The 23,026-nt window shown below is 46.1% G+C and overlaps 1 protein-coding gene across 9 annotated transcripts in view; it reads right to left on the minus strand.

Moving 5' to 3' along the window:
• The window catches only part of AGAP1 (ArfGAP with GTPase domain, ankyrin repeat and PH domain 1), a 327,174-nt gene that overhangs the window by 201,492 nt on the left and 102,656 nt on the right, over positions 1-23,026 (minus strand). For 5 of the 9 annotated variants that reach the window (XM_066553388.1, XM_066553389.1, XM_066553386.1 and 2 more), the window contains exons 3-6: positions 19,370-19,457; positions 18,701-18,712; positions 5,206-5,291; positions 1,546-1,687 (exon numbers count right to left, since the gene is read on the minus strand). In XM_066553388.1, coding sequence (XP_066409485.1) covers positions 1,546-1,687; positions 5,206-5,291; positions 18,701-18,712; positions 19,370-19,457 — 328 coding nt within the window. The remainder of the gene's footprint in view (positions 1-1,545; positions 1,688-5,205; positions 5,292-18,700; positions 18,713-19,369; positions 19,458-23,026) is intronic. The other 4 variants (XM_066553390.1, XM_066553387.1, XM_066553384.1 and 1 more) reach the window with 1 other exon arrangement.

Consider the following 23,026-nt stretch of genomic DNA (forward strand, 5'->3'; position numbering starts at 1 on the left):
CTTCCCCTTTTCCTTCTTATCATCTGTTTCCTCCCTCCAGCTGGGCTGTGATTCCTCCTTCCCTGCTGCCCACACATCCCCTCTGTGCTGTCACCCCTGGGCAGGAGGCAGGGGAGGGCCAAATGTTCCCTGACCACGTGGCTGAAAAAACACCAAAAAGCTCCAACACCACCAAAACCACTGGGACACACTAACAAGGAGGATGCCCAAAACTGAACCAAGAACAATTCACAACACCTGTGTTCTGCCTCTAACGCACAACAGCAACCTGGTGGGGCTCAGCCTGGAGAAAAGGAGGCTCAGGGGGGACCTTCTGGCTCTGCACACCTCCTGCCAGGAGGGTGCAGCCATGTGGGCTCTGTACCCAAGGAACAAGGGACAGGACGAGGAGAAATGGCCTCAAATTGTGCCCAAAGGGTTGTCCAGCCCCGGCACAGCTGCCCAGGGCAGTGCTGGAGGCACCATCCCTGGGAGGACATAGAAGTTGTGTGGGTGTGGCACCTGGGGACATGGTTTAATGCTGGCCTTGGCAGTGCTGAGGGAACAGCTGGATTTGGTGATTTAAAAGTTTTTTTCCAACCTTCATGATCCCATGGTCAGGAACAGAACAGCCTCAGCTCCACCAATGCAGCAAACCAATCACAGGATGGGAAACTGGTGAAATGTTACTGGGCTATGCTGGCACAAGGCAGCAGAGAATATTCAAAAAAACACTCAAATGCCAAAGTAACTGAAATATTTTGGGTACTTTTCCCTTGCCATATTTCCCTTCAGGACAGCTGCTATTTCAGAAGGAAAAACTGGGGGGATAGGTTGGCTCAGGTGGCAAAAAGCTGCATTTTTACTTGATTTACAGAGGTCTCCCAGAGGCACAGCCTGAGGCCAGGCTTCACCTCTGCCTCCTACCCTGCTGCCTCTCAGCAATGCCAGGGTGTTGAACCCTTCCAGACTGCCAAGCTCATGGAAACTGGTCTGGCTGCAGAACTTCCCCACACAACTGATTTACCTGCCCAAATTCAACCAGGGCATCTCCCTGCTGGGAAAGAAAACCACCACCACCACCAGCACACATTGAAAATATTATTTTAAATTTCCTTGCAAGCCATAGAATCCTGGAATGGTCTGAGTTGGAAGGAACCTTAAAGCTCATTGTGTTCCACCCCCTGCCACGGCAGGGACACCTTCCACTATCCCAGGTTGCTCCAAGCCCCATCCACCCTGGCCTTGGACACACTTCAGGGATCCAGGGGCAGCCACAGCTGCTCTGGGCAACCTCTGCAGGGCCTGCCCACCCTCAGAGTGAAGAATTTCTTGTGCATATCTGACCTAACTTCCCCTCTTTCTTCACTGCTGAGGTCCTACACTCTCCCTCTCCAGGCGAACTGCCAGGACATTTTTCTCTCACTTCAAATACTGTCTTTGCAATGCCACAGCCCTGTAGCAAAAGGGAAAGGACAGGACATGGCTTTGCCAGCTTGGAGGAGCCCATGTGGTCTCCAAGGCCCAGCTGAGAGCATTGCAGCTGGGAATGAGGGCTGCACTTACCCTGGGTGCCCACCAGGACCATGGGGATCTCGCTGGTGTTGCGATAGCTGGCCATGCGGCTGTAGTAGTGGTAAACGGTCTGGAAGCTGACCTCATCCTCCAAGCTGAACACAAAGATAACAGCATCCACCCACATGGCAAACTGCAGGATGAAAATGGGAAAGGCCAACTGTGAGAAGAGCAGCGAGGAGGGGGAAGGAAGGAAAACCTAGAGAGAAACGTTCTTACCTTCCTGCAAGGGAAATACACACCAGAAAAACTCACACACAAAAAAGGCCTCAACAGGGTTAGGATCAGTTGCTAAAATGGTGAATCTCATCCCCCTGCACACCATGAGGATCTGGGATACACAAGGGATTTCCCCACATGAGCACCCCTGCTTTTCACTGGGGTGTGTAAGCAGCTACTGTCAGTGCACACTGGATTTGATTCCCAGAAAACACAGCAGGCTGAGGTTGCTGTCTCTGTGCATTTGAAAGGAGCAGCACTCATCTGCAGTGCTCACTGAGCCCCCATGCTGCCATTTGCATGCATGCCAGGACAGGCATTGCTAGGAATTCTCACATCTCAACCCCATTAACTTGAGACTTTCAATTCTCCACCATACAGACGCTCTCAGCTGAGCCAGCAGCACCAAGTGCCTCGCTGTGCTTTCAGTGGAAGAGCAAACTGCTCTCTCTTGGCATCAGGAACCTGCTGAGAGACATGCAGGTGCTCCTCACTGACCATGCAAGTGAGAAGCTTTTAGCTCACAAGTGAGTTAAGACATTTAACTCAACAGTGAACATGAACAGGACATCAAGAAGAAATTCCAGCTTACCTCACTGCCTTTATTTTTCCCTAAGTGACTCCATTCCTACCCAAATTCAGAGCAATGGAAACAAGCTTCAGCCAAGGGGATTTTCATGCTTTGTTATGTTATTACTACAACGTGCCAGGGGACACACTGAACACAGAGGTTCACTGGGGAAAGGCTCTGCATATTCATGATGATTGTATTGAAACCAAACACTGCCTGGGCTGTTACGGGGTAAAAATAGACCAAATAATTGTTTTGAGGTTTTCAAGACAGTCAGGAGGACAATCTTCCAGAGGGGAAGGAGAGGACTGGTTAACACACAGCAGAGTCACTGCCAGAATAAGGTCAACCACCACACTGTTAAACTGTTCAAACCAGAAGATGAAACCACAAGAAGTGGAGACAGCATCATTAATCTGGGAGATGTGGGCTTGGGTCTCATTATAAAATGGTTTTTGTTGACTGGACTCAGCAGCATCATGCCAAGGACTCTTCCCAACAACTGGGAATGTCCTTAAGGCATTCATTTGGAAGCCAACAGTCTCTCTAAACCCTCTGAATGTTTGAGCGGTGTGTACAGCAGCCTTCTAATAAAGATCATTTTAAAACACTCCACAGATTTACACTGTGCAGTTCCAGCAGACACAGAACATTTCCAGCAATTCCTTATTTCACTTTTCATATTGAAATGAAGCTTATTCTTTGTGGATATGAGACCTGTGGTACAGAAAACCAAAGGAATTTTAGGAAACACAATGTCTGGAACCCCTGGATGTCTCATCCAGAGTACTGTGCAGGAAATGGCTTGAAACAAGGACAAATCAGCTGCTGGTATAGAAATCCATTCTCAGACTTATTACTATGAGTGAGCAGAGCTGTTAGCTCAAGGCAAGCCCAAAAGCATATTGTAAAAAATGTTTTAAATTTAAAAACTGCATGCAGTAGCTCACTGTAGGTCAGTTACCAGGTTAATTTGGTTTTACAATAGGAAATTGAATTATTTTCATCTTTAAACAATTTTATCTTAGGCAAAGAAAGGAGAGATCATAGACCCACAAAAAGAGTCTTAAGGGCAGTTTGTTTTTTCTCACTTCCTGCCAAAAAGAAGGGGACAGTAACCTGGGGAATACCCATGACCCAGTGCCACAACCCCACATGTCAGCTCCTTCCTTACTGCAGGTGGAATTCAATCCCAATTATTCATGAACACACAAGCAAACTTTTCATTGCAGGAATTAATGAACAGATTAAAGATTTTTAATAGACATGTAACTTGAAATTACACCCAAAAGCTCCAAAGGGAATTTACAGGAAAGCCTCGTGCTGAAAGGTGAGACAGCACTGACACCCCAGACCTCTTCAGCAAACCATGAGGATGGAGAACAAATCTCAGCCACGACAGGATCCCGGAGTGGTCTGGGTTGGAGGGACCTTAAAGCTCATCTCACACCAGCCCCCTGCCATGGGCAGGGACACCTTTCACTGGACAACAGCAGCCAAAGCCCCAAATTCACCTGGCACATCCCAGGAGCACACCCTGTGCTGTTCATCAGTCTGCAGCCAGCTCCTGTGAGCTCTGCAAAGCCAGGCACAAACCCATCTCAGACTGCTGCATGTACCTTTGTACCTCCACTATTCACATTCTTAGATGAGTGAATGTTCTCTAAGCATTAGGGACTGCTTCAGCCAAATCCCTCCCAGCCCCAGACAGAGCTGTCCTTGTTGCTCCTGCTGCCAGATGTGCCAGTGCTTTATTCTGTCCTGTGACTTCCTTCCTTCCAGGATGTCTCTCTCAGCCTCCATTTCCTCCTCGTCCTTTCTCTTCCCCTTTGTCCTGGCACCTTCCCCCACGCTCTCACCCTCCTGGAGCTGTGCTGCTGCATTGAAACCCGAGCTGCTGCTGCTGGCACTGCTCCCCCTCAGCTGTTTGGCAGCTCCTGATGCTCAATTATTGCTTGTTTGGAAGCTGATCCCTCCCGGAAGAGCCTGGCAAAGCCAGGCCAGCAGCAGCCAACACTCAGGAAATCCTGCCAGTGCCCAGGTGAGGAGAGGTGGAGGAGGAGGAGGATGTCCAAGACAAGGATGCTGCCTGCAGACAGCACAGATGCTTAAATCTGAGGTGATTTAAGGAGCACATGAGCGAACTCTTGCTCAAAACAGAGAAATGGTCAAGCACTCAAACCCCCAAGTGTCTTCTCCACAGTCAGGGGCTTGGCCAGGCTGGGGGAGCTGGGGGTGTTCAACCTGGAGAAGAGAAGGATCCAGGGAGACCTCAGAGCTCCTTCCAGAGGGCTGGAGAGGGACTTGGGACAAGGGCCTGGAGCAGGGCAGGACACAGGGAATGGCTTCCCACTGCCACAGGGAAGGGTTAAATGGGATGGTGGGAAGGAATTCCTCCCTGGGAGGGTGGGCAGGCCCTGGCACAGGGTGCCCAGATCCCTGGCAGTGCCCAAGGCCAGGCTGGATGGGGCTCGGAGCAGCCTGGGATAGTGGAAGGTGTCTCTGCCCATGGCAGAGGGTGGGAGTGAGATGAGCTTTAAGGTCCCTGCCAATCCAAACCATCCTGTGCTTTTATGAAATCCTGATGTGTGACCAGGGGAAGGACAATGCTTGGGAATTCAGTGTAAATGAGCTGGGTATCCTGACTTGCACAGTCTCTGTCCCCAAATATTTGCTACACACACTCATCCATCCATTGTAACTGAAATCCCAACCATTTGCTGGACAAAATCTTTTTCACCTGAGGGTGATGCTGGAATTCTCCTGGCAGGAAGATGAGAAGGAGCCAGGGCAGAACAAAGCAGAGCCAGTTCTTTGAAAGGAACTTTTGAAAAACAAGGGAAGCGAGGCTTTGGGCTCACCTGTGCCTCTGGAGGGCCTCCTTCATCTCTGATCAGCAGCAGGTAGCTCTGTCCATCAACCACTATCTCCTTCTTGAATCTCCCACCTGCCACACAAAGCAGCTGGTTACAGACAGCAGAGGTACAAAACACACAGCAGAAAAAGGCTTCGCTTGTGGAAAAAAAAGCTCTTTGCAAATTAACCAGCAACGGGAATGTTACTGAGGTTTATATGCACATACATGGGAATTACTTCAAGTTAAGGCATATACTTGCCTTATATTTATATATATTTATATAAATATATAGTGGGAAAAAGCCAGGAATTGCATTACAACCCACATTAGGTGTCCTTGGGTTGATGCATACAATTAAAACTCTGTATGTGTCACCTTTGTTTTTAATAATTGGGAAAGAAGTGTCTGTAAGGAAGGCAAAGTGCACACAAACACCGTGTCTCCGCACCAAAACCAGTTTCCTGTGGCATCCAGCATTTCCCCAAGGGAAGCCCAGTTCTCAGAGCACACAAGAGTGGGATGTTATGGGAATGAGAGCTCCACACTCACACACCACAGTTAGGGGAAGGTACCACACACATGTTAGACAAAAAAGCTACGATGGTGCTGCCTCTGGAGAGATGTGCTAAGCTAGCAGAGAAGCCTGTGCTGCTGGCTTGGCATGAATCCCACACCTGCTCTGCACACCTGGATAAAGAGAGGGCAGCCATAGCCTCCAACCACATCCTACTCCTGCTCCTGGATTTCCAGGGGGTGCAGAACAAGGGGTGCCTGGGACCACCAAGGAGGCTCCAAGCCCAGCAGCTGCTCTGTCACCCCCTGGCTCACAGGGACTCAGCCACCACCCCAGGGCAGGGCTGGGATTGCTTCTTTTGGGGCTAAAAGCATATTTTGGGCACTCTGCTGCCTCTCTCAGAAATGACAAATCCCATTTAGGGCTTCTGGTGTGACGGAGCCTAAGCCAGGATTAGCAAGCTTGGCCTAAGCACAGGGGAGGCATTTAGGCTCCTCTCCTGGAGCAAACCCACTCTTATCTCCCCACCTAAGTCCCAAAGCCCCCAAGGCCTCCAGCGCAGCATCACCCACCCTCACAGCTGAGCTTACCATGCTGACATAAAACACATCCATTAACACACCCTAAACTTCTCTCTTTATCCTATTTTTAAAAACTGGAATTAGTTCTGATTTGAACCCTATTTCTCAGCTCCAAAATGTGTCATTCCACAGAAACCAGTGGTAGAGAGCCAACAGCTCTGCCTTGCTCTCCAAACAAGCTCCCTAAGCAAGTAAGTCAGCACTCCCAGGCTAATGCTGATGCTCAAAACACAACAATCTGCACAAAAATTGCTGCCTTAAGGGAACCCAGTGCTGCCTTAGACCCACCATTCCCCCCCAAGCCCAACCACAACAGCAGCCTTCAAACCAAGATTACTCCACAGCTCAGCTCTGTGCAACATTTAAGCATGTTTAAACACATTTTGTTTTTAATAAAAGATGTAAGAATTAGAGGTTTTTGTGGGTTTGTGCTGGGGTTTTTTGTTTGGGTTTTTTAAAATCTTTTCTTTTTAAACTTATCCTATTAAACATGCAGCAATGAAGACTATCACATTTCTGGTTGTTTAATGGCACAGAAGGAGCGGAAGAGCCACGAATGGATTTTCATTATCTCGCTCACAAAGTGGATTTCAATCCTGCCCTCACAGATCAAGTGGCAGATAGATATCTATCATTACTGAACCTGAAAAGAACAATCCCCAACAAGTGTAGAACTTGTAAAGGAAACAGCCTCAGCTCTCAGGAACTGGATTTCTATTAATCAGGCCATTATTTCTATACGCTGTCGATTAAATGTGCTTCCCAATGAAGTGTTAACTAAGATGAATTACTTAACACAGAGCCCTCCAGAGAGGGGCTTTAAAGCTGTAACTAACAATGGAAATACACTGTATGCCTGATCAGAGAGGGAAAGTTCTGCCTAATTGCCATTTCCTATTTCCTTTTTTTTTTAAACACTGCAAGTTCCCCCAGCTAATTACAAAATACCACACACCGAATGCGTTTGGGAGCCAACTCATTATTCCCATGGTCAAGAGGATGCCTTGCCAGTCTCACTGTACCTTCAAACAGTCCTCAGAGGCACAAAGAAGGTACAGACAGGGTGGATTAAAAAGCTTAAGCAGAGAATTGAAAACTAAAAAAAAAAATATTTGAGTGTCCAGCTCACAAACATGAGCCCTATGAGAGTTACTCTTCATGATTTGACTGTTGAGAGCAGCTTGGAAAAGGGTATTAAATTTAATAAATGCAGTGCAAGTTAGTCAGCAGCTCTTTTCCTATGTGAATCCACACTAAATGATCACCTTGGGGACCTGCTCCTTGCCTTCCCCAAAACCACTGGGCATGGAGCTCAGTGCAATTATTGTTATTTCCAGTATTAAATTCAGATCCTGACGTGCTGTCCCACTCCACCGAGGGCTGTCACCCTGCTGCAGCCAACAGCACAGTCAGCTCAAATCTGCTCAAGTGCCTTCTTCACCCTTAAAAGCAGGATGTGCTCATTAGCTGGAATAGGCACATCCTCACAATCCTTGATTTTTGTTTGGATGTAAGTATTTCATGACAAACAGTTTGAATTTAACACCCCTCCAACCAAACTGTTTCAAAGAATGCCCTGCATTTCCAAGCTGTACTAAATATTTCAAAACAAATCTGAAGGCTCAGAAATGGAACAGCAAACTCACGCTCATCCCTCGAGTAAGAATTATTTTATGCAAATCTCAGCTCACAGCAGGACTCATCCCTAATAACTTGTGCTTCTACACCATTAAGGAGCCCTTATCATGAGCACAGCACAAAATTAGGTGCTGCACAGGACAGAGATTAAGAAAACCTACCTCAATATCAGGAATTTACACAAACAAAAGCATAAACAGTGAAGAATGGAAAGAGCAAGGCTGTACCCTGCAGGTATCTGTGGTTGTAGGATTAAGGCAAACAAACAATAAACTGCTTATCCTTTGACTTGATGAGCCTTGATGAGACCCAGGAGCACTTTGGGGAAGGGCAGTAATTTTGGGGTACTTCAGCTTGGACAGCACCACGTTCTTTTTCTTTTTTTTTTTTTTTTAATATATCCAGGGGTTTGAAAAGAACCACAGGCAAAGAGGAATTACAGAGATCGGCCAGTTCAAATATTGGACTACAGCAAACCATGAGGAAGCCAAACACACTCTCCCAGGGCTCCAAAATACCCCCTATTTTTCTAAATATCTGCCTATGTGACAGAGGCAGGAATTACTGTCTAAACCAACAGCACTGAGAACAAAGAAATGACCTTCATAATATAGAGAACAAGCTCAAAACCCACAGCACCACTCCCAGGGGAGGTGGCTGGCTTTGCTCTGGTCCCATCAGGATTATGACACATGCAGCTTTTTAATGAGGGAGCTCCTCAGCTCCCAGATGTACCTGCCAGGGGAGGGGACGACTGGTGGCCAAAGGATGGGGCACCACAGGCACCTCAAGGCACTTATTCCCAGTTTTCCAGGGCTAGAACAGTACCCATTGCCACAGGCTCATTGTCAGATGAGCACAGAATTTTTGCAGGTGACAAATACTCCTCCCTGTGCCCAAAGTCGTGAAGCAGCCCCCAAACCACCCCGGCTCTCCCAGGTGCACCTGGCCACACTCCTGCTGTAAAATGCCCCACGTGAATACACAGCTCTGACCAACACAAAGCTAAATAAATGCTGTGCATCAGCAATTTACAACCCTGGCTGAAGAGCCAGCACAAATTGGAAGAGGGGGGGATCAAGCACAGCTTCCTGATCTCATTGTCATGCACGACCCTCCGTAAGGTGAGCGCGCGGAATCGGCGGCGGCGCAGAAATTAACCGGCGAAAATTGGAATGAAATTTAAACACTGCACACATTTGCAATCAGAGGTGCTCTCTGTAACAAAAGCTGGGTATTACATGGGGAATTCTGGGCATGGAGGCTTTAATCCAGGCTCTGACAGCCTGGCCACCCCCTCCTCTCGCGCAGAGCCGTTGCAGCGCGTAATTGCTCAGCGGAGCAGCCGCTGATTTTGCTGCTGCATCCCCAGGCTCCACTGTGCTCACCAGGCTCTTTATTCAAGCAAATTGCCACGGGGATGAAGTTATTTAGCCATGTGAGAAGGATAAATTCGGGGGGCCGGCCACACGACAAGCACAGGCAGCAGCTGAACGTCTACTGTGGCAGGGCAAGACAGAAGGGAGGACTGAGGCAGCTCTAAAGGAGTCAGGCAGCTCCTGGATTTGATATTCCCAGTGACATGTGCATTTTGACAACAGCAGCCAGTTGGCTCACACATGCACGTTCTCTCCCTTTTTTCCCCCCACGTCAGTGCCAAGAACCTGGCTCCTCTTCAGGGAAACACGTTCAAAAATTCTCTGTTCAAACAGATGGCCACATAGTGGTCTTCTGGTTTGCTACTCATGGTTTTTTTTATTTAAATAAACTAATTTTAAAATGTTTTTCGCAGCATTGCCTTTAAAGGAAAAAAAAAATTAAAAGAAGGAAAAGGTTCTTCCCCCAGAGGGTGCTGGGCACTGCCCAGGCTCCTCAGGGAATGGGAACAGCCTCAATCCTGCCAAAGCTCCAGGAGGGTTTGGACAACGCTCTCAGGGATGCACAGGGTGGGATTGCTGGGGTGTCTGTGTTGGATCAATGATCCTTCCAGCTCAGGATATTCCATGATTCTATGATTTTGGGCATTTCCTGAATACAACCATTGTGCTAAACAACAATTCAGAAACTGTGAGCAGCTGAGCTGGGTCAAGGATCAAAGACCAAGGAACCATCACTGCCACACAAGACTGAAGCTGCTAGAGGAGCCCTGGACCCCCTTCCCAAAGACTACCCGGGTAAAACAAACCTCAAAAGCCATGAAGCAGCCTAGACTGAGCTTTTCAACCCCCACCATCTGCTTTTCTCAACAGGTTTAGGATATAGTCCAGAAAATCCATGGAGAGGTCCTGGAAGTATCAAACCATAACCAATTACAGCAAGGTACCCCCCCAGGGACCATATATAAATGCAACATTGCATCTTACAATCTGATCTTTACCTAAAAACTGGCAAGGAAGCACTAATCCATGATCTCACAACTCCATGGAAAGAGGGTTCACTGCTGGAATTTTAGCAGCAGCTGCAATGACATTTAACAACTGAATTCTGAGATGCACTCACTGATGTATTTGCAGTGCCTCTCCAGAAGGGCAGATGCAATGGGTTCCCAAAACCTGGCTGTGATTTGAAGGGAGATCAATGGAATTTTAGGGTTTTAACTGTTTAGGAAAAAAGCTTACCCTTCAAAAATATATAAAAATTACCTCAAGCTGCATAGAACCTCCAGGGTTGGATAGGACAGTGGGAAAAAACTGTGAGGCTGGGCAGGCCCTGGCACAGGGTGCCCAGAGAACCTCTGGCTGCCCCTGGATCCCTGGCAGTGCCCAAGGCCAGGCTGGATGGGGCTTGGAGATACCTGGGACAGTGGAAGGTGGAATGGAATGAGCTTAAAGGTCCCTCCCAAGCCAAACCATGCTGGGATTCCATGATAAACAGGCTGAACTAGATCCAGTGTTTTATCTCAAGCAGCAGGAGAGGAAGGTGATTGATTAACCACCAAGATAAATGGGAACCAACCAGAGGCAGCCTCTGAGCAATTAAGTTTCCCTCATTAGCCAGGGACAGGGCTCACTCAGGAGCAGAGCATGTTCTACTTTCACTGCAAAGCTCCTGACAGCCAGAGCAGACTGGGCTAAGCCAATTAGAGAGGGCCAGTCTTAAAAAAATCACTGTAATGTGAGTGCAGCCAGAGAGGTAAGGCACACTCTGTCCCCATCAAATGACTCATCTGACAGAAGCAGTACGATAGTAATCCAAGTTTCTGCAGCAGTTTCAACCCTCCTGCACCCACTTTATTAATAACCTGGAAGATGGAAGTAACAGGCTATTTAGTTTCTAGATAATGAAGCAGGAGGGACTGCAATTATGGTAGAAAATTGGATTGTACTTCAAGATGACTGTAACGAGCTTGAGAAATAGAGGGGAAAAATAAAAGTAGCATCACAGGGACAAAAGTGGGGACAAGGCAGCTGTGGAAAGATGGGGCAGGATGGCAAAAACCTCTGGCAGAGGAGAGAAAATCAGCTGGGAATTCCTGCAGAGTGCAGAGAAGGGGACAGCTTGTCCTAGCCCGTGCCACCATGCCAGCCTCAGCCTGTGCTGATCTGGATAAGGCATCCATGGCAGATAAGGACCAAAACCTGCCTACAAAACACCCAGGCAGAAAAATAAACATGTGCACCCTGGTTATTTAGGGGAACAGACTAGGAAGGGAGAAGAGGTGTGAGTTCTTACTAAGAAATAAACTGCTGATCCCATTTTAGGGCAAGAGAAATACTTTTCCCATCTTTCCAGTTATTAATTGTTATGGTCCCAGGTAAACAGGCAAGAATATCAAGTGGGAGCAGACATACAAAGCACTAAATCCCAATTCCAGGGAGAACCCTTGTGTTCAGACACCCCTCAGTCCAACATGAAGCAGGAACCCATCTTTATCAGACACCCACTGCAAAAATTGTGGCACTGAGCATGAAAAAGCTGAACGTGTTGTGTGTTCTCCCAGTTCAGAAGCCTTTCTGACAGATTAAAGGGCAGGAAAAACAAGCCCCTGGAACCTGTGGAGAGGCCCCTCCTCTGAAACCCCCCCAGGGCCCTCACAGCCACCCAACCTCCCCAATATCAGGGAATATTGTCAGACACAAGCTGACAAGGACCTACAATTCAGTCACTGCTCCCGTTTCTACCAATAGCTCATTTTTCACCTTTTTTTTTTTTTTTTAGATTTCCTTCTCTTGGTTTATTTTACTGACAGCAGGTGCAGAGAGTTGCTTACACCTCACATCCACTCATTGTATATACACAAATCTATATATACAAGTCTAATTTTAAAAGCTTATTTTTATCAAAGCAGTCAGAGACAAAAAAAAACCAGCGAGTCAGCTCCTTCATGCAGGATGTGATATCACTTCAGCACACTCCTACCTTTTCCACCACCAGTCTTTTCCAGTTTTAAACACTTACAGCCCAAAACACCACTTTCCAAACAGAGCTCCTCACAAAGCCAGCCCCATGATTTAAAATATCATCCTTTATTTTTGCTGCAGCTCCTTCTAAGTTGGCTTCTCAGGCATTTCATCTTCCAGGCAAACCCATCCCAGCTTTCAATCTAACACAAAATTCAACTGCTCAAAATTTCTGCTTGACCTCACAAGCTTCCAACATAACTCCAAAATCCCAATGTGCACTAACAAACCCAAAACAGCTCACCAAGATAGCCCAAAATGTAAGCAGTGATGCAGAGATCTCATGGCTTTTCTTACCTCTTTTGCCTTTCCAAACACCCCTCTGCTTTTTATACCCAGCCAGCTTCCCTAATACCTGTCCTTTCATTGCACCTTTACATCACAAATAGCAACTGAACTTAAAACTGGACTTAGCAGTGATTACACCATAATCATAATTTTACCCACCCTAAAATGGGAACAAACCCCTGGTGACAGCCAGCTGTGGCAGCAAATTGAGGGGTCTGTTGAGAATTCAAAATATTGTGAGTGTTTCTTTTTGATACAACCTCACATAACAACAGCAGATTCAGTGAAGGGGGGGAAAACAAACAAGCTCACAATAAGAAATCAAATACAAGCTGAACTAGGAACATGCTCAAAGAAAAAGATTAAAACCTGGCTTTGAGATCAAGAGTGAAACAGTGGGCTGTGATTTAGAAATCCATCCAGAAGGAGCATTTGCGAAATATTTGAGAAATAAAAGCAAAGGCAGGTCCAGCAGGAGCCACTCCAAAGTGGCTTCAAAAGCAGCAGAGAGCAGTGGAGACTCAAAGCCATGGAATGCCAGAGGAGTTTGGGCTGGAAAAGCCCTCTCACATCACCAGTGTGACCCCACCCAGCACTGCCAGGGCCACCTCTAACCCCTGGCACACCCACATGGCTTTTTGGAACACTGCCAGTGATTCCCCCACTGCCCTGAAGAGCCTGCTCCAACGCTTGACAACCTTTTTGGGGAAAAACTTTTCCTTCATACCTGACCTAAACCTCCCTGGACACAACTCTAGGCCATTTCCTCTTGCAGCATCACCCACTATTGGGAAAAGTCACTTTTACTCCTGTGAAAAGCCTAAATTTGTAACAGAAGTCCTATAAATCTGCTTTACAGATTTTCCCTGAGACACACCCTTCAGAGAAGCACACCAATGCTGCAGACATTATTTCCCAAAAATCCCTGGCCATTCAAGGTGGTAAAGAGAACACCTTGAGGACCCTCAGGGAACACAACCTAAAAGGGAAGCTTTTCTGGCAATCTGCTTCCTCAGCACCTCCTAAAGAGCAAATACTTGAGTTTTTTCCTTTAATTAACAGAGCTCCTTATTTGTGTGACACTTGAAGCAGTCCCCAAGCTGACAGCTGGAACAGAGAGGTTTTCAAAGGGATTTTTTTTTCTCTAACCCACACAGGCAATCCCAGGAGGGTGAGGAGAGGGAAGGGCTCCAGAGGGGAGAGGGCAGAATGCATAAACACCCTCTTTTATGCTGAGCCTGAAAGGCTCCAAAAACCCAAGAGAACCCTTTGCAGCAGTGCTTTAAAGGGATCAAAAAAGAGACAAGTGTTGGTTTATAGCTGGGTGTCAGCGTGAAATGCCAAATAAAAATAATCACAGACAAAGAACTGGAAAGAGGTAATTTTGAAACACATGTCCCAAGTCATCACTGGCTTCTGAACACGAGACAGAGCCTGCCTGTGGGTTTGCAGGCCAAAAAAAAGCCTTCATCTACCCCAAAGTGCTGAGGGGGCTCGTGAAAACTGCACCAAGGATTTGAAACCAACACAGAAAATTTCAGCTTCCTCAGGTTTTGCAGCCCAAGAACCACAAAACGGTTTAAGGTTTATGTGGCTTTTTAAAATTCATGTTGGCATTCTTGCAAAGCCTCCCTGTGTAAATTCTTACATGTATGATGGGGATTTTCTGGCATTCCAGAAAATGCTGAAGGAAAAGGCACGAGTGATTGCAGGGAAAGCACCAAGTGCATCCTCACAGGACACATTTCTGTGCTCTTCATTTACATTGCAGCCAGCTGCTCACTGAGAACAGAGCTCACAGATTAGTCTGGGACACATCCTCCCTTTATTCATCAAAGATCAAATTTGGGTGTTCAGTAAATATGGTCTTCCTACATATTTGAGAAATATTAACTGGATAAAAATAGCAATGGCTTCTGTAAAGGGAGTGGGAGTCTCAGGAACCTGATTGTTCACAGCAGGCAGAACTGCAAGAATCATGTGGAAAAGGGGACAGGAACCCCAGGGCTGCAGAGGGGACAAATTGTCCAGTTCTGCTGCAGCCCCCATGTTCTGTTCAACCCAAAACACAAACCCTGACCCCAACCTAAGGATAGATCTCGCAGCACAACACCAGCAAGCAAAGAAAGATCCCAGAGTGGTTTGGGCTGGAAGGGCCTTTAAAGCCCATCCCATTCCACCCCACACCTTCCACTACCCCAGAGTGCCCCAAGCCTGGCCTTGAACACATCCAGCCATGGGGCAGTGCTTTTATCCCTTTTTTTGCTTTTTTTTTTCCCAGGTGAAGCAGGTCCCCACTCTTGGATGCAGGCCAGGCTCAGAGCTGAATGAAGACACCTGGCAGGTCATCCCAGTTCATAGATTATGGCTGAACTTTCTGCATCCATATTGTGTAAGGGTCTGTGGCCAGGAGCAAATCTCTTAAGAGGATGTGAACAAAAGCAGCTGAAATTTGAAAGCACTCTTCCTCAATCCTCCTTGCATAATTACCCTTTGCTGAGGAAGCAGCAGGCAGGAATAGTTACTCAAGATAAACTGAAAAACATGGACATGCATCCCTCAAGATGGAATCTCTACACAGAATCAGAATCCTTTAGGTTGGAAAAGGCTTGAAGATCATCAGTGCATGCTTTTGTTACAGGCTGGCAACTTATTTTCATGACATGCTTCAAAGGGAAGGCTGAGGGTGACACTTCATTTGGTATTTTAATATTAAACATGACCATTGCTGCCACTCAAGTGACACACTGCTCACTGTGGCACTGAAAAAGTTATGTGGTGAAGGCTGAAACAGTATAAAATATCTTTAGGTCAAATTTGGAAAGAGAGTAAATGATCACAGCTTTCTGAAAAACACATTAAAGGCTTTATTCTGTATCTTTTACTGGAGGAAATTTGATTTCTAGCATAAGTTCCTTCACAAAGAGAGATGAAACTGCCACTGACTGCAACAGCTACTTGCTACCTCAAGTTGGGATGGTGGATGGCTTTTATGCTTTTTAAAACACTAAAAATAATTACTCCACATGAAATGAATAAATAACTCTTAAATATATCCCAGAGTACATAGAGGAAAAAAAATCCTTTTTTGTCATCCCAGCCTGGGCCACAGCTTGTCTTTTTTTTTTGTTTTATTAGACTCACTGGAAAACAAAGTACTGAAATAATCATGACATGACTTAAAATATTCACAGACATGCCAGAGATGTGGAAAAGCCTTTAAGTCATGTTTCACACCTCTGTGGCTTTTTGGAAACAAAACTCAAACAAGTAACAGAATCCTCCTGCCACTCACTACTCCTGTAAACTTCAGTTCACCTTGGTCTGCAAAGATTCAGTCTCAAATTCCACATACAGCACACATCTCACTTGACTCCTACAGGCAGAATTCAATTCTAGATGGGGGAAATCAAGCCACAACATTTCCCACAGCTCACTTGATGTTTCAGCAGGTAAAGCACCCAGCAGTGGCAGTTTTTATTCCAATTGCTTTGAAGGTCCTTAGAAGATCACAAATCCCTAGGATCCCTTATCTCCCATCATTTCTGAGAAAAACACATTTACTCTCTGGTGAAAATTTAAAAAGTCTAATAAAGGATAATAGGAGACAAGGATTATAGACTAAAGGTTATTACAGCTAAGAGTACACTTATCTTTGGGGATACTCTTTAAATACTTTTATATCAGCTTGTTGTATATTCATAGGCTCCTCTGCATAGCAAACTTTTCTTTAAATCAGTCACATGTTCTAAGAACTGTTTAGTAAATCTTCTTTTTGGGTCTTTTTTTAGAGCATGTGTATTCTTTGGTTATGGTTTTTGTCTGCTCTTATCACCTCCAGTTTTTGGGCTTTGGTCTACACTGCCTTCAGACATTGAATGTTGATAGTTGGCATATTTGTAGTAGGTGTCTTCTTTAAATGTTTATTAGATGTTATCTAAGTAGGTATTTTAACACAAGCATACTAATATCAGCTATTTCACTTCTATGGCTAAGCTTAATTAACAACAGAAATAAAAACTAGATCTTCATAACAAAGTTACTTTAACATCACACATATAGAATCCACTTTAATATTTGCAAAAAGCCAGTATTAAAATACATATCTATAACAATTTCCTTCTTGTATCATCACAGAAAAAAAAAAAGTCCCAGAGTACTGAAATTCCCCCCTGACAGCAGGGTAACACATTGCTGCTTTTCTTACATCTGATTTAAAATGTGTCACTCAGCAGCACAGCTGAGTGGATGTTAAATATGCAAAGGAAAACTCTCAAGGCCGTTTTTCTTCCTAATAAAAACTTATTCTTTGAGAAAACAAAGGTTTGCAAGTTGCAAACACAGGAGGGACTGAAAAGTTCAGAGCAGAAACAAGAACTGGGGCAGGCAGTGAGAGAGAAGCGCAGGGTGAAGTGCAGGGTTCCTCCTCCTGGCAGGGAGGTGGTGATGGGCAGAGAGAAATCTCTCACTGAGAGAGCTGAAGGAAACCTGAAACCATCTTTACATGGCTCAAATTCATTTCCTGGGATGCTGGAGCCCTCAAGGCCTGCAGGAGATGTGGATGCAGGGCAGCTTTCCTGGTAATTGCAGCTATTTAGAGGCAGAGGAGAGCAGAAATAGCAGCCCCTGGCCCTAATCACCACTTCCACATGAAGCAAATATCCATCACTTCACCCATTAGGCACTGATTTTATGATGCCTGTTAAATTTAGCTGTTAGGAAGCCATTCCAAGCCAGTAAACTCAGGTTTTCCTTAACTGATCAAGCAGCTGACACCTTCACATCCGACATGCATCCTCTTCTTTATCCAATTTAACAGTCTGACACATTTATAGTCCCTCAGGAAAGGAGAGAGGGGAGGATCCACAAGGGTCTCCAGCATGAAGGATCTTCTAGGGACTTGTTTGAAGGACCTAAAAGTGCTCAAGACCAGGTTGGAGGGGGCTTGGAGCACCCTGGGATAATGGAAAGTGTCCCTGCCCATGGCAGGGGTGGAACAGGGTGAGCTTTAAAGGCCATTCCAACCCAAACCTCTCTGTGCTTCTGTGATTCTCTGACAGAGAAGTAAAACACAAATCCCCCCTGCAGATGTTTACTGAGGGTAATTTATATGGGTTGAATTTCCTTTCATGCTGACTTGATTGGAAACCTTGACCTGATCTCTCACAAGGCAAATCAGAGCTCTTAATTATTCCAGTTTTCCTCCTGTTAATGAAATGCAACAGTGTCATTAGTGAGGCTTGTCAGGCACACTTATGTGCACAGAAATGATTTGACACTGCTTTTGTCATCTAATCCTTGCAGGAAAAACAGTCCCAACGTCACTCCAGCACTGTAAATAAAAATCTTTCAAGACAAAGAGGACAGATGGCAACACTCCCAAGGAATATCACCTAAAATATTCATCCTTTAGGAGGAGAGGAGGGTGAGCCCTATCAACAGTCAGGAGATTTGAATCTTCCAGGAGAAAAAAAACCCCAAAAACGTAACCAAATATCCTCTGTTCATGAAGTGGAGGAAGAGATCTGTCAAGACAGTGAGTTTTGCTGAAGATTTGCTGCACTCAGTGCCTCTGCAGCCTCTGTCAGCATTTCTCACTATCAGCAGCCACAAGATGATCCACACACACTTCTGTGCACAGGCTCAATTGCTACCATCAATTATTACTGTCAGCCCTAGCTACAAACCAGCAAAAGCATTCAGGGCAAACTTACAAACTGCAGGACCTGAGTGTCAGTGCAGTTCCACAGGAAAATTCCTTGTCCATCCCTCCCTTCCCCTCTCCTCCCATTTTAACTCCAATCCCAGGCTGTTAAAATGTCAACTACCAAGCTGAACCAGCTTCCCGTGGTAAGAGTTAATTGGAAACAAATGTTATCAGAGATGCATGAAACTACAAACTACTGCTGAAGAGACAACTACAGCAAGAGACAACAACAGTGAGATGCACTAAAGACTTGAAATCAAAAGGGAACAACTCAAAATGATACACAAAACAAGGGGGGAAAACGCTCTAGTACAGAAACCACCATCTGGTCCTTCAAAACCAGAGCTGCCATGAAGACAATGTATAGTTACCTGCATCCATATCTGCAAAGAAGGGAACAGCCAGTAAGGGAAAGAAGGAACCAGAAATTCAGTGTCTCAGAGTTGGATTTAAAAGTTCATAAGGAGAACAGATAAAGAAAAATAATCAAAAATGTATTTACTGTAAGATAAACCTTGATAAGGTACTGTGATAATTTTTGATTTCAAGCTATAAACTGGATTAATGTTAAACACTACAGCGAACAAATTAATTTTCTATGCCATAAAAACATTTTTAAAAAAACCACAAATATTTAATATATTAAACAATAAGTAAGTTACACATTTTTAGGTGAAGATTTTTATTCTCCTAACAAGAAACCCACCACTACAGACAGTAACTGTGGCTTTCAACAGCCCAAGTGAAATCAGCAGTACTACTGAGAGCAGCCAACTCCTCCTCTATCAGGACTAATTCCCATATGGGCACTCACTGGGGGCCAAAGTATTTAAAGGATGCAAAGCAAAGTATTTAAAGGATGGAAAACCCACAATTTTATTGTACATACTTAGCCTGCTCTGGAGAATGTTAAAGCAAAAATCCCCATGCATTTTGAACAGCACGTGGGATTTTTTTTTTAATCATTTCTGCATGATCAAAAATGAGCAAGGATGTGGTTTGTGGGGGGAAAGCAGGGTGGGAGCTGTGGATGCACCTACCTTCAGGTGACTCCTCCTGGACATAGGTGCCGGTCAGGTAGCGGTGCACCAGCGCCGACTTCCCGCTCGCCAGGTTCCCCACGATCCCCTGACGTGCAACACGGAAAGAAAGCAACAAAAAACTCAGCTGCAAGCCATCCCTGCAAAAAGCTGTGTCTTCAAGCAAAATCTACACGTGGAATAACACCCCAAGGAACAGACAGGGAGCAAAATGTGCCAAGAGATAAATGAACTTTGATTGTATTTAGTGTGAGGAAACCGGCTGCAGTTATTATAGGGTATAGGCAGAAGTTGAGGAGGGTAAGTTTAGGGTTCTAGATAATAATGATTGCTATTCAGCCTAGGTGGGAGATGGAAGAAAAAGCCAGGATTTTTCAAATTTGTGTTTGGTTGAGTCCTATTCATTCTCCTAGGGCTGCTGAGAAGATAGCCAGGATGGTTAGGAGTGTAGGGTTTAATGAGGGTGAGGTTATGAAGAGCAGTGGTTTGGGGTGGGGGGAACCTGAGAGATCATCTTGTTCCACCATCCCAGGGTGCTCCAAACCCTGCCCAACCTGGCCTTGGACACTGCCAGGGATGGGCCACCCTGTGCCAGGGCCTCCCCACCCTCCCAGGGAAATATTTCAGCCCAACCCCACAGAGTTTTCTTCCTGGAGGTGCTCAAATGCCCAAGGGCTTGAGGAGATTTGGGGTTGGAGGCTTTAAAGGGGAGCACAGAGCTGAGGACACCGTGCTCCCTTCTTGGGGGAGGGAGGTGATGGAAGCTTCTCTTCCCCTTTGAAACAAGCCCAGCCTGCTCTGCTCTCTCCTGTTTACTTGACCCTCACCAGAGGTTCAGAACAGAAGGTCCCTGAAGAGAAGATGAACTCTGCTGATCTGCCTGGATTGCCAAGGGAGCCGAGGCAGCAGCCACGAGCTGCACATTCCCTACCCCATCTCCTCAGCCCCAGCTGGCAGGACAGCACCCTCCTGATCAAACCTGGCTTGGTGGGACCCAGCCAGGTGTGCTGGCACCCCAAATTCCCCCCTGCCTGAGGCTGATCCCACAGCGTGGGCAGCAGGGGAGGGATGGATGCTGGGATGAGTCACGGGAAGAAAATGACATCTCCAACACGTGTCACTCACCCCCAGAACATGCAGCAATCTCTCCAATTAATGCCTTTCCCCTCCATTACATGCCCATGAGCTGCAGTACATTTGTCTACTCCCACTCACAGCACAAACCCACTGAGAGCTGAGGGAGCCTTGTGAGCAAACAGCTTGGCCCTGGCACCTCCTCTCGTCCCCAGAGTGACACCATCTCCCCTTCCACACAAAGCTCCCCAAGGAGAAGCTCCTTCCTTTTTTTTTTCTTTTTTTTTTTTTGCCTACAACAATGTACAAAGTCCCCCCCATTCAGGATTCACCACTGAAAAATAGTTATTTTAGTGTGTGAAAGCTGAACTGTATTTTTCATGGTCTACACATGTGGCCAAGACAACAATTTTCCAGTGAAACCTTCACTTAAAATGATTAGCCTTGTGTGGATGGAAATTAATTTTGTTTTCTAGTACACTCATGCCAAAACTGCAACTGCCAGGGAGAACAGAAAAGCATCAACCTGGTGGTCCAGTCAGAGGCAACACCCCATGGCTGGGATGTCCTATTCTAACCAGACACCCTCAAAATTTAAAAGACGTCAAGATTCAAGAACACAATTTTATATAATAATTTTTTTTTTAAATATCCCAAAGGTCACACCAGGTTACACCATTTGACAGCACTTCAGGTTCTCTGACACATTCCTACAAAATAGGAACAATAAATTTTACACGGAGGAGGGGAAATCTGGCTTCTGATACAGTTTCTCTGTTTGTCAACATTAATATTTGCTTTAAGGCTGATCCCCCACAGCATGACAAAAATGCCAGCCTGTTTTCACAGCAGTCATATTCCGCTCTCCCCTGCTTTACACACAAACAATCCCAGTCATCTCCATTTATTTATGGATATGTCTGAAATGCACCAAGTTATGACAAGCACGTTAGAGAACAAAAATACCACCCTAACCCAGTTCAGGGAGGAGAAAATTCAGCTACAACTCACTGCTCTTTTCAGTTCTGACTTGTGCAACACTGAATCATTTATTTCCATGTGCCAGACATGCTGTAAAACAAACCCCAGCCACTTTGCCCACGCCTCCTAAAGCCTGGTGGGGAAAATCAGAAACTGTATTGATGGCACTTGGCATTTTAAAGCTGTCCAGGAGAGGAGCCTGGCTGCACTTGGCAGATTTTTTTTGCAGGAAATTTGGTGATTTTATCCAGCAATCTGCCTAACACATCCTCATTTAACATTTGAACAAAGAGGGCCCAGGAACACCAAAAGCAGAGGTCTCACCAAGATCTTGACCACAATAAAAGCATTAAAATCCATAAGTAAAACACAAGTACTGGATCAGCAGGAACCAGTTACAGAATCCCAGACTGCTTTGGGCTGGAAGGGACCTCCAAGGCCATCCCATCCCTCCCCCTGCCATGGGCAGGGACACCTCCCACTATCCCAGGCTGCTCCAAACCCCTCCAAGGTGGCCCTGAATGTCCTTCTGAGCACTGGAAGGAAACCAAGCTAAAGAAAGGAGGCAAAAAATACTGCTGTCCTTTCCTCAGAGGCACACTGAGAAATACCTCCTTCCTTTATTGCAGCCCTGGGGGCTCTCTCTGCTCTCCCGGAGCCAGTTTCTGTTCCCTTTAAAATTCTGCAGAGCCCAAAGGGTACAACACAGCCACTCTAGAAATAAATCAAAGATAAATAACAACAATAATCCAATTAAGGACCTCCCAGCCTGTGCAGGGGGACAACCTCTCCCTTCAACATGGCCCTGACGTTCCTCAGCCCCAGGAGCACCCAGGATGAGGCTGAAGTAAGAGAATGGCAGGGGGGGACACACAGGGCAGATGTGCAGGAAAGGCAGAGCAGATTTCAGCTGGGCTTCCTAATTTACCCTTCCTCTTGGAGCACAAGTTCACAGGCACAGCTGGTGCTGCTGGCTTCCATCATTTGCAGGGCTATAATCAAATTATTATTTTTGTAACAGCAGCAGTTGTGCTTTTCCCCTTGGGCAGCTCCTGTGGCACGCTGACCACTGCAAATCCATTCTCTGCAGCAGCCACACAGCTGAAATCTGAAATTTCCCAGCCCTGCTTCAGACCAGTCAGGGACAGGACACCCAAGGTAACTCTCCCATGGTGCAGCCAGGCTGGCACAAGAGAAAAATGTACCCTGAGACCATCAGCCGGTGCTCAGCAATGGTTTGTGCCCTGAACCCCAGCATGGAGTGCCTGCAGCTCTGCTCTCTCCTGCAATTCCCAGTTTTCTTGGGGGGTGCTGTGAATTAGCAGGGCTCAGAGGAGGGGAAGGGATGGGCAAGGAGACCCAGGATAAGCCAACTCACAGTGCTGGAATCCTACTCAATCAACACCTTCCAGTCCTGAATTCCTGTTTTTTCATTGTGTGAGGTATTTGGGGCCTTCCTAATGACACCATCTGTTTAACAAAACCTGGTGACCCTTCCTGCACTAGGGAATTACATCCACTGACTGCCAGGTTTTTCCTGCACTCACCTTGAGCACTGCTAAAATCAAAGCAGCACAGAACTGCAGTTGTGAGGATGCTGCT

The sequence above is a fragment of the Molothrus aeneus genome, chromosome 7 (genome assembly GCF_037042795.1).
Source record: "Molothrus aeneus isolate 106 chromosome 7, BPBGC_Maene_1.0, whole genome shotgun sequence".
In the NCBI taxonomy this organism is placed as follows: domain Eukaryota; kingdom Metazoa; phylum Chordata; class Aves; order Passeriformes; family Icteridae; genus Molothrus; species Molothrus aeneus.